The following is a 12,550-nucleotide window of genomic DNA, read 5'->3' as shown; positions in this document are numbered from 1 at the left end:
CTTTAGGAAAAAAATAAAACCTACGTTAAACGTCCTCCGATTGGATAATAAGAATTAGATCGCTTCTACGTTTTTGAGAACGTATTTAGTTTATTATAAATTCTAGATTCAAGTTGACGCTGCACTAATAAAAATCAGCAATTTTCCAGAAGGATTCTTGTAAACGCCGGTTGCATCTTTTTATCACATTTATACATGTTATAGGTATGATTATGCAAATTCACGACCCAGTGTTTAAAACTGACACTATACAGTAAAATCACACGTGCACAGAAACCAAAATACATTCGAGTACGAACTATTACCATATTCACAATATAAAGATTGATGAATCATCATGATAAATAAATATTTATATGCTTTCATGTCGATCCAGCCCAAGTCGATCCGGCCCCAACTAAAAAAATATTTACAAGGGATAAAAGTATGTATATATTTTACATGCAAAGATGCACATGTTTTTAATTGCACCTGTATATATCCCGTAATTACGGTACTCCGGTCACTTAAGGACAATTTTTTATTTTATTTTTCTGTAGACTTAGCTTTGTTTTTTTATTACCTTGTATTGTCAAGCTTGGTTACTCATAATTGTTTCTCAGTCACTGAATGTACGATGTTATTACGAACTGAAGCAGCTACCCCCATTTGTTTACCTTCAAATTCTAATGGCGTCAAAACCACGTGACACATTGGATCGTCCAGACGAATCAAATTGCTCTATTGTCAATAAGGTGATTTTTTAGTCTAAGGCAATTATATTGTTTGTTTGTATGATATTGCTTTGAAATTGTTTGCAATGAATTGGGGGTTTATTTAACAGGAAACCTCATTATTTACCATGAAATTTGACATCAATGGAATTTTTTTATGAATTTTCTCTTATGCCAGTTATGGTCAGAATATTGATCTCTTTGTATTGAACCAAAAGATTTTTTTTATTAAATATATAAAGTACTGAGATTGGAAAGCATGTTGATATACCAGTATAGACCAAAATTCTTTCCATAAAAAAATGTATATTACACATATTAATTATAGAAACAAACAAATTAGCATCTATAATAATCAACACTTTCCTAATGTACATGTACACTATGCAAGTTGGCACCTCTTCTCGCATACTACATGTACATGTACCTATGGAACTTTTTTAGAAGAAAGTATTTCTCAAATGTACCTAATGCTATCACAGAGTGCCCACTTTGTGAAGATCAAACTCACACTATTACATGTCTATTCTGACATAAACTATGTACATACACATCATTCACCCATTATTTTCCATTATTTTGTTCTCATTGTTGCAATTCTGGCTTACAGAAATCAACAATTTTCAAAAATTCTTACTCTAATTTATTTATGTTGTCTTTCCGTTCCTGTTTACCTGGCCTTTTACTTAATCTATCTTGCATGTAATTTTTTTTGGTCTAATTTCATGAATAACAAACTTTCTTAGACTTACCATGGGTACTCTACTTTAACATGTTTAAGCTCCTTCGTCTTCTTAATAATAAATGTTAATAAAACAATACTCATAAAAAGAGAACTTGGTGCAGAAATATCAAGTAGTGTTACCCATAACATCAATAGTAGGTACTAAACAAGAAAAGAATTTTATTAGTATATGTAGCAGGATCAGTTCTGTTGTGGATTCAAAAGAAAAGTGCATTAAAGAGCTAATGATAAGGTATATGTAAGTATGTTAATCCTACACATTTTCATGCTTTCTTATTTTAAAGAATTAGATGACTTGAATTAATAGCAAAAATTAGACAATACATACTATTTATTTAGAAGTATATAGGGATACAAAAAATTTTAATGTTTCAAATCAAATATATAAATTTCTGAATATGAATAAAAGTATTCTATAAACAAATTAAAATAGTAAAATCTATCAAGTTTATCAAATTGTGTAACTTTCTGCCATTACATGAAATATTTATTAACAATTATGAAATTTGGAGTTAAACAAGGGAGATAACACTACATACATGTAGATCTACATACTTATTCATTTCTATTGCCTTGATATATCACTCTAATTGGGTCAACTCAACTTATTTTTTTGAATTAAATTTAAATAAAAAAAGAGTATAAAACAGTTTTTTTTCAATTAATATAAGAAAAAACATTAAATAGTTTTTTTTAACCTACTCCATACTTCCTGAACAAAAATATGGCATGTACATGTCCACTGACAGTCAGGGGTACTACTTGTACAAGTAATTTTTATTTACCTGAAGAAGTAATATTAATATACTTATATAAGTAAATTTGTAGGATACTTATACAAGTGTATTTTTGTTGAGCCTGCGACTTTTGTCGCAGAAAGCTCGACATAGGGATAGTGATGCGGCGGCGCCGTTAGCTTACTTCTTAAAAGCTTTATATTTTAGATGGTGGAAGGTCTAGATGCTTCATACTTTGTAAATGGATGCCTCATGTTACGAAGTTTCCGTCAGTCACATGTCTAATGTCCTTGACCTCATTTTCATGGTTCAGTGACTACTTGAAAAAAAAGTTAACATTTTTTGTAATGTTAAATTCTCTCTTATTATAAGTAATAGGATAACTATATTTGGTATGTGGGTACCTTGCAAGGTTCTCATGCCGGTCAGACAGTTTTCACTTGACCTCGACCTCATTTCATGGATCAGTGAACAAGGTTAAGTTTTGGTGGTCAAGTCCATATCTCGGATACTATAAGCAATAGGTCTAGTATATTCGGTGTATGGAAGGACTGTAAGGTGTACATGTCCAACTGGCAGGTGTCATCTGACCTTGACCTCATTTTCATGGTTCAGTGGTTATAGTTAAGTTTTTGTGTTTTGGTCTGTTTTTCTTATACTGTATGCAATAGGTCTACTATATTTGGTGTATGGAATGATTGTAAGGTGTACATGTCTAGCTGGCAGGTGTCATCTGACCTTGACCTCATTTTCATGGTTCAGTGGTCAAAGTTAAGTTTTTGAGTTTTGGTCTTTTTTTCTAATACTATATGCAATAGTTCAACTATATTTGGTGTATGGAAATATTTTATGATATATTTGTCAGTCACGCAGGTTTTTTTTTACCTTGACCTCATTTTCAAGGTCCATTGCTCAGTGTTAAGTCTTTGTGTTTTGGTCTGTTTTTCTTAAACTATAAGCAATAGGTCAACTATATTTGTTGTATGGAAGAATTGTTAGCTGTACTTGCTTGCCTAGCATGGTTCATCTGACCTTGACCTCATTTTCATGGTTCATTGGTCAATGTTTAGTTTACTTGGTTAATGTTAAGTTTATGTGACAGTTGTAATAAAGCTTTATATTTAGGACTATCAACATAATATCAATGATTAGTAAAGAAGGCGAGACATTTCAGCGTATGCACTCTTGTATTACTTGTATAGGTAAAAAAAAATGGCTTAGTTATGTCCCTTAGACATTCAGATTTTTTTACTTATATAAGTGAAAAAGTCATCCTATCTTCTTTTCTTGAATTCTTAGGACTTCTTTGCTCTAATAGAATTTTAAATTGTCTGTCCTTTGCAGATGTCTTAACTAATCATTTAACATGTTTAAGTGTAATTTCATGGACAATGAAAATCTCATTTCAATTTTGTCTGTTATCTTCAGAACACTGCTCATTTACAAGCCCCAAGGAGCAATTTTTGAAGGCCTTGTGCAAATACTTAAGATCTTTGCGCAATCAGTTTCTTTGTTGAATTAATGAGATGAAACATTGAACTTTAATCAAAAATTATGAGCTAACCTGCCTGGGAAAAATCATTAAAGGCATGTTTTTACATCTCAAAACTTGAGAATTTTTGTGGGATTGTAAAAAAAATTTACTTATACAAGTGAATTTTTGAGAAAATTAAGGGGAGATTATTCAAACATTATAACTAACTTATATAAGTATATATTTTTTTACTTCTTCAAGTAAATAAAGATTTCTTGTACAAGTAGTACCCCTGACTGACTGACAAATTGTGTTCATCATTTGTTTCCCAAAGATGTCCTTTCATTTTGGATGCTTTTTCGCGGGAAAATCGCTTAAAGACGTAAGGTGCTTGTCATTTTGAAAAATACGATTTGCTTGGCCTGTTTGGTCTGCCATTAAGCATGATGACGCGTGATGGAATGTAAACAAAGCAATGGAGGCCGGAAGAGGGGTTTTCTGAAGTTCTGAAATGTTTTTAGGCATTCGGAAGTCAGGGTTGAAATGGCCATTAGAAAATCTGCATTTTTGTACAATACTTAAGAATAATAATGAAAACATATCTTTAGAAATATCATTTTATTTAGAAGTGTAGAAAAAACGTATTCTGCACTAATTTTATACGCTGGTTATAGCGTAGTGACGTCAATGTGGAGTTTCCCGTGTGATAACTACAATAACAAAGTCTGAACGAACCGACATTATGACCGATTATAGACTACGATAGGATATATTAAATTGCACCCATCATTGTTTATTAAATTCACAAAAATTTCATGTGCTAACTCCAAAATGTGGCAGAATAGTCAACCAGTTGACGGTGGCCACTTACCGGAAGAAGAAGAAGATAGACAATAAACAAATTGTGCCTTTGACGGATATTCATTAAACAGTTAAAGGAGACATTATATTAAGATTTCATCTAAATATATAATTTTTTTAATGTAAATTGTTAATATTAAATTCATTTTATCACCTGTTTCCTAATCTGTATGTTACCTGTTGTCATTGATCATCAATACTGTTTCCTAATAAATATACCTCTGATCAGAGATAATTATTCATTATTTTATTATTGGGTCAGATTGACTTGGGGCCTGAACATCATGATACTGAAAATAATATACGAAGCAAAACATCTAGCACTTCTCTATTTTCAAATTAAATGAATTACTTGATAAATCTGCCAAATTTAACATGTTATACTGACCACTTCACTTTAGAAAAAAAAAATTCTGAGCAATTTTTATTTCTTTTAGCCTTGCTTATTAAGGTACATCAAGCTTGTCAATAGGAATTGACAAATATCATGAATAATGCTGTCTTTACACCACAAAAACTTCTGTACAGACAAACTGATGCATTTAAGAAAGTTTTAAGGCATGGCTGGACCTAGATATATAAAAGTATTATGCATTATATATGTTTCAGATAATTAAAAACTTACCTGGATTTTGATGTGCATTTTTCCAGTCTGCAGAAGATAGCAAAATAAACAAACACTGGAGTTTCATTTGATATGGTCCACTCAGTTTTACTTATGTCATTTTTATGTACAAATACTACAATGTATGTGTTAATGCCCGGGAACCTTGCCCTCCCTAAGTTCACCTCTGAAAGTGGAAATACCATAACATCATTTCTTTCATTATCAGTCAGTCAGTGGTATTGTGGACAGAATAATATAATTAGCACTTTTAATTAAAAAAATACAAAGTTCTCACACAAAGTCTGTTGAAGGAGCATGGTAGATATAGTCAATGTTTTAACAGTTTGTGACATTGCAGTTCAATTTAATAATTAACTGATGAAGATGATGAAAGACTTATAAACATGATAAACAAGGAATTATATGAATCTGGAATAATTTTGAAAAATTGATAAGGAGGATTTAAGGGGTGTTAGTTAGTTCATACTGAAATATCAGTGAAAGTAATCTAAACCTTAGCCTTGTGCAGCTAACACTCCATAGTTTGGTCATTTCCATCCTACGTTCTTATCAATTTTCCAGAATTCAAAATTATTCCTTGTTTATATCATATATATTTTATGTTGATTAACAAATCTTTTAAAGCTTACCTTAGGCATCAGCATGATCACATTTTGTGTGGGTTTGACAAATCACCAAAAAGTGGTGTAGATCTCCAAAGTCATGAAAGTCCTGGATCCTCAAGTAAATGTAGAAATTAATGATCAGTAATGTTTTATGCATTTATTGAATTAGCAGAGTCAATGAAAGTTTTACTTTTATTTCAGATAAAATGGTAGATTTACTGAGGCAGCACCTTACCAAGATAAAAGCTCCATTTGGTGGGGAGAAAGTTTTCAAAGATGAGTGTGCATTTTCCTTTGATAATCCAGTAAGTAATATGACAAATACATTACATTCTTTACTCTGGTTCATATTAAGCAACCAACAATCAAAAAACCAATCTAAATGTGTACACTGATACAACATAAACAACTTTTATGGCAAAATTAGATAAATTTTCATAAATAATAATTGAATCATTTACTTATTGTTTGAAAGGAACTCAAATTATTAAACAAAGAAATAAAATTATCAGTGCTCAGGTTGATTCATTGAATTCCTTATACATTCTACTTGACATTTTAAGCTTTCACTTAACATGACTTAGGTGACTCTTGTTAACGTATTATTGGGTGTAGATGGATTTCTATATTGTTATAAATAGGTAATATCAAAACAAAATTGAATTTAAACATTCCAAATGTTAAGGATAATTCATAGGAAACTTCTGTTTGACATAACTATTGCTATTCTATCATCATCATGCAGTGTTCTCCTCATGGCTTTATAACATCATTGTAATGGGATGCTATATTGCTTGAATGTGATGCTATCTAAAATTCCTTTCTTATAGATTGTATTAGCAATGTGATGCTATCATTTCTAGAAGCAAGATGGTATTTCAAAATTCTTTGTTTAACAGGATGCAATATGAAGTTTGTGGGTGGGCAGAACACCGGATTCATGATCACATTATTGTTTCAGATAATGATTTTGCTACATAATTTTCCATTTTTCACAGGAATCTGAGACTGGCTTGTATGTTTGTATGAATAGATTTATTGGACTTGGAAAGCAGTTTGTAGAACCATACTTCAGGAAAACAGGAAATGCTGTATTTCTACATATAAAAAGAATAAGAAAAGAGGTGAAGACCTTATGTTTGATTAATTATGATATTTAAATGTGTAATATATGTATAAATAATGATTCCTTTTTGTGGAGCCTGTAACATATAGCCGTGGTTGGCAGTTTCAATATTTATATCTGTTGTTTTAGGTTTTTAGAACACCAATACATTTGTCAATCCTTTATGACTTTTATGAAACTCTGACTGAAGACTTTTAATGATCAAGAGACAGTCATGACAGTCAGTCAGGGGTACTACTTGTACAAGTAATCTTTATTTACTTGAAGAAGTAAATAAAATATACTTATATAAGTTAATTATAATGTTTGAATAATCTCCCCTTAATTTTCTCAAAAATTTACTTGTATAAGTAATTTTTTTTTACAATCCCACAAAGTTCTCAAGTTTTGAGTTATAAAAACATGCCTTTAACAATTTTTTTCAGGTTAGCTCATAATTTTTTATTAGAGTTCAATGTTTCATCTCATTAATTCAACAAAGAAACTGATTGCGCAAAGATCTTAAGTATTTGCGCAAGGCCTTCAAAAATTGCCCCTTGGGGCTTGTAAATGAGCAGTGTTCTGAAGATAACAGACAAATGAGATTTTCATTGTCCATGAAATTACATTTAAATGATTAGTAAAGACATCTGCAAAGGACAGACAATTAAAAATTCTATAAGAGCAAAGAAGTCCTAAGAATTCAAGAAAAGAAGATAGGATGACTTTTTTACTTGTATAAGTAAAAAAATCTGAATGTCTAATGGACATAACTAGGCCAAAAAATAATTTACTTACAAGTAGTACCCCTGACTGACAGTATCAAGAGCAAAATTTTGAAAATATTTTTTTTTTGTTGGTTATTCCTTTTATTTCTGATAAAAGGACAAGTTTTTTTAATGAAGTTAACATTTAGATACAGTCTGGGGTTAAAGTTTTATAAACACCAGTAACTTTATCAAACCTTTATAGATTTTTTATGAAACTTTGCCAAAAGCATTTTATTGATTAAGATATAATATCTGATGTAAAAGAAAAAAATCATTTTTATTGATAAATGGACATAGTTTTTTATTTCTTTTTGACAAAGTAAAAAAAAGTGAGACTTGGGTGTTCTGTTTCAAATGGCTGCAGCGGCATAAACAATGTTTTAGTTTGTGATTAGGTCGGTTTATGGGGAACTTGGTAGGTCAATGATAATCGGTATGCAGTTGTATAAGCATTGGCACATCTCATTTCCAAGGAGATTATTTTGCTCGTCCCCTAAGCCATGTTTAATTTGTTGTCCACCATGATTCAAAATCAATAGATTGTAGTTAAATAAAGGAACCTCTAACCAATTTTTATGTCGGTGGCAATTGATCAATCTAATTAGTATTTAATGGTTTTCACATTGCCTCATGTTTACTTTGAAAGCTGAGTGCATTATGTACCTTACAAGTTACACATGGTTGAAAAAACGACTTATACAACATAGGTACATGATTATTAATGTTTAAAAAATAATTCTTTCGTGCCATGCCGTATGCTCATTTCAACATGGGCATGATGGGTAGGCATTATATTTGTCAATATCTTTATACATGTTATATCGAGCGTTAGCGATGTGTAAAATGTTGACAAATATAATGCCTACCCATGTTAAAATGAGCATAGATCATGGCATAATAGAATTAGAAAGATTCTTATAGGAAAATTTAGAACTTTTGTACTTCGAAGCGGACCTATAATACATGTTTGAAAGGCAGCCATTTTTATTTTATGAAGCCAAAACATTATAGAACTAGATGTGTCAGAACGACACGAATGGCCCTGTCTCAAAAAGTTTTTAAATCTGCAATTTCAACAACACATGTGGACACAAACATGCATGGATAGTATCCAGCTCTCAAGACCAATAATAAGTTTGATGAAAAATTTCCTTGATCAATGAGTAGTTAAATTTCAAACCATCAGCAAACAGGAAGTGGATGTACTGAAGATGTGTTGAAACGACATGAAAATCAGCATATAGGAATAAAACATAAACTTGATCTGTAACTCATCATGGTAGACTCGCATATCAAAAATCAGTGCAAAATCTGAAGGCGTATAGAAAAAAGTCCGTATAACTGTGATTTCCAAAACCCATAATTACGGCAAAAATCAGCAGAGCAGAACGAAACTTAAACTTGATCTGTAACACATCATGGTTAACTCACATACCAAAAATCAACCCAATATCTGAAGGCGTTTAGAAAAAAAATCTGTATAACTGATTTTCAACAATTTATCAAAGTCCAAAGCCCGTAATTTCGATAAAAATTAGCAGAGCAGAACGAAACTTAAGCTTGAATTGAAACTCATCATGGTTAACTCACATACCAAAAATCATCCCAATATTTAAAGGCATTTGGAAAAAAGTCTGTATAACTGTGATTTTCAACAATTTTATCAAAGTCCAAAGGCCGTAATTTCGGCAAAAATTAGCAGAGCTGAACCAAACTTAAGCTTGATCTTTAACTCATCATGGTTAACTCACATACCAAAAATCAGCCCAATATCTGAAGGCATTTAGAAAAAAAGTCTGTATAATGGTTTGTAGCGGAATGACGGAATGACAGAATGACAGACAAGGGTAAAACTATATGGCCCCGACAACTGTGTTGTGAGGCCATAGAAATAACCGTTTCAGAATGAATAATGTTGCAAGTAGAACATGGCTTTGTTTCAAAAGCGAAAGAAGAACGTAATATTAGAATGGCAATAAAGATGTATTCATTACAGGTTATAAAATATTTGATGAAATGTTTCTGCTTTGATAATTAAAGACAGGCATGTTGCATACAATGTAGATGACTGGCTTTCTAGCTTTGAATAAAGACACCCAGTTGAACAATGCATTTTTATCCAAGTAACTCATGAGATAGTACACAACAATTTTTCCATCAAAAACAAATACGCCTGCATCCTCCCAAAGATAGTTGCTTTCAAAATTGTACATTCTTTTACCACCATTGAACATAATTATACCCCATGCGACGGGTTGCGGAGGGTATAATGTTTTTGACCCGTCTGTCCGTCCGTCCGTCAGTCAGTCCATCAGTCCTGTTTCTTGTCATCGCAACTCCTCTCAAACCACACAACAGAATTTCACGAAACCTTTTTAGATAATAAGGACATGCTATGTAGTTGTGCATATCGACAGGAAATTGCGATTCAATTTTTTCTTCTAGGAGTTATGCCCCTTTGAACTTATTTACTTTAATGTACTACTGCAACAGTTTGTCATCACAACTCCTCTGATACCACACAACAGAATTTCATGAAACTTTGTAGATAATAAGGACATACTATGTAGATGTGCATGTCGACAGGAAATTACGGTTCAATTTTTTTTCTAGGAGTTACGCCCCTTTGAACTTATTTGCTTCAATGTACTATTGCAACAGTTTGTCATCGCAACTCCTCTGATACCACACAACAGAATTTCATGAAACCTTTTTAGATAATAAGGACATACTATGTAGATGTGCATATCGACAGGAAATTACAGTTCAAATTTTTTTTCTAGGAGTTACGCCCCTTTGAACTTATTTGCTTCAATGTACTACTGCAACAGTTTGTCATCACAACTCCTCTGAAACCACACAACAGAATTTCATGAAACTTTGTAGATAATAAGGACATACTATGTAGATGTGCATATCGACAGGAAATTATGATTCAATTTTTTTTCTAGGAGTTACCTAGGAGTTACGCCCCTTTGAACTTATTTGCTTCAATGTACTTCTGCAACAGTTTGTCATCGCAACTCCTCTGAAACCACACAACATAATTTCATGAAACTTTGTAGATAATAAGGACATACTATGTAGATGTGCATATTGACAGGAAATTATGATTCATTTTTTTTTTCTTATACAATTTTTTTTTCTTACACATATTTTATTTCTCCAATGACAATGTGGGGACGTGGGGTTACCCGGGTATGTGAGCACGCTCACTAAGGTTCTTTAATTTCAAAATAGTGTTATTCTATTACTTTGAGCCTCTAGTTTTGCATTTATTGTTTGATTACATAATCAATAATACTAACTCTGATTATAATTCATGTAATTGTAGATACCGAAGGCAGCGGATCCTCCAGAGAAGAAAGTAACAAAACTAGCAATAGGTAAAGCATTATAGGTTGCACTTTGTAAATACAGCTGTTTCTCAAACCACACCTCTTTTGGGGAGATATATAATATTCATAGATATTTCGTTTTGTTTATGTACTGGTTCCCAGATATGATCTCAATGTATCTTCTCATAGAGACATAACTTGGGATTGTTACCAGTATAAATGAACATTAATAGCAGCCGCCTTGAATTCTGAGGTAGACCCACAGTGAAGATAGGGATAGACTCTTAAAAGTCCGGGGCATATAAATGTTGAAAATATGCCGCACAGCCCTATGTTTTGACCTTTGAATAAAATAGTAGTGCATATCAACTTTCCATTCTCGGATATAATTTTTTACGAAACTTCATAGTAAAAGTGGCACAGTTCAGCTGCAAAGGGAGTTCCTATGGAAAATTGCATTGTCTATATTTACAGAAATGCAACCTATACAGTGTTGTACAACATGTGGTTTGGAAATTAACATCAGTAATGTCATGTGTGACTATAGGTATAAAGATAAGAAGATGTGGTTTGATTGTCAATGGGACAACTCTCCATCAGAGACCAAATGACATAAAAGTTAGCAACTATAGGTAACCATACTTTTGTAGTGTTGATCTTAACATGTTTTTGATGTTGTTCGGTTTCTGTCTTTAATGACTTAATCCACCTCTCCATTTATTCATATCTTTAATGTATTGATATTAAAAAAGTTTAGTTGAATAATTTCTGGTAACAAACCTGTGATTTAAATTTATATAAATAGGAGTAGAAGGTGGATTCAGTGTGGATGATAAACAGTATGAGTTTGAAGAGACCCATTCTGTAGTAGTACTCCCAGACTGGACAGTAGTACCCTTGCCTAATCAAGATATACCAGATATGGTAAGAAAGCTACAAAAAATGAAATAAGAACCATAAATATTTTAAAATTTAACTGTAGAGAAAGAATAAAATGGTTATTAGAATAAGTTAAATGTGATTACATTACAGTCATTCTTTCCTGTGTAGTTTACCAAAAAGCAAAAAATAATACACAGCAAATATTTTACTCTCCCATTTGTCATAAAATCATTAAAAAAAAAATGTTTACTGTAAGATTTGTTATCATTCTTTGGTAGTGGTTTTATTAGCTGTCATCATTGGTTTTTTTAGGTACAAATATCTGTTGAGTCTATTCTGTCTGCTGAGGATGCCAGTAAGATGGCTGAGGCTGCTGCAATGGCAGGTACATGGGAGGGAGAGGAAAGAAAAGTGTCAAAGTAAGTATATACATAAAAAACTCCAAAGAATTTGATGTCTGTGTATACACGTCATGTTTCTAGAATAACCTTCATCTGGTATGTCTGTGACCAAAAGTTGGAAAGAAAAAAATGTAAAACATTTGAGAATGTTAACAACAAAAGGGGTCTATACAGAACAGCCACTCATCTGAAAGTACAAGATACCAAATAGTCAGAGAAAGTTACAACCTTAAGTTGAACAGAATAATATAATTATTTTAAATGGAAGTTTTACAAACTAAATGTATCATT

General features: G+C 31.9%; 1 protein-coding gene across 1 annotated transcript in view; it reads left to right on the top strand.

Annotated features, from left to right (window-relative positions):
* Positions 1-89: 89 nt before the first annotated feature.
* Positions 90-12,550, top strand: part of LOC127719560 (ubiquitin carboxyl-terminal hydrolase 5-like) — a 33,223-nt gene continuing 20,762 nt past the window's right edge. The window contains exons 1-6 of the mRNA XM_052225778.1: positions 90-204; positions 5,965-6,068; positions 6,762-6,887; positions 10,973-11,024; positions 11,782-11,900; positions 12,171-12,277. Coding sequence (XP_052081738.1) covers positions 5,970-6,068; positions 6,762-6,887; positions 10,973-11,024; positions 11,782-11,900; positions 12,171-12,277 — 503 coding nt within the window. The 5' untranslated portion in view covers positions 90-204; positions 5,965-5,969. The remainder of the gene's footprint in view (positions 205-5,964; positions 6,069-6,761; positions 6,888-10,972; positions 11,025-11,781; positions 11,901-12,170; positions 12,278-12,550) is intronic.

The sequence above is a fragment of the Mytilus californianus genome, unplaced genomic scaffold, assembly GCF_021869535.1.
Source record: "Mytilus californianus isolate M0D057914Y unplaced genomic scaffold, xbMytCali1.0.p SCAF_11, whole genome shotgun sequence".
NCBI classification, from domain to species: Eukaryota; Metazoa; Mollusca; class Bivalvia; order Mytilida; family Mytilidae; genus Mytilus; species Mytilus californianus.
This window is presented reverse-complemented; position numbering and strand designations above follow the sequence as displayed.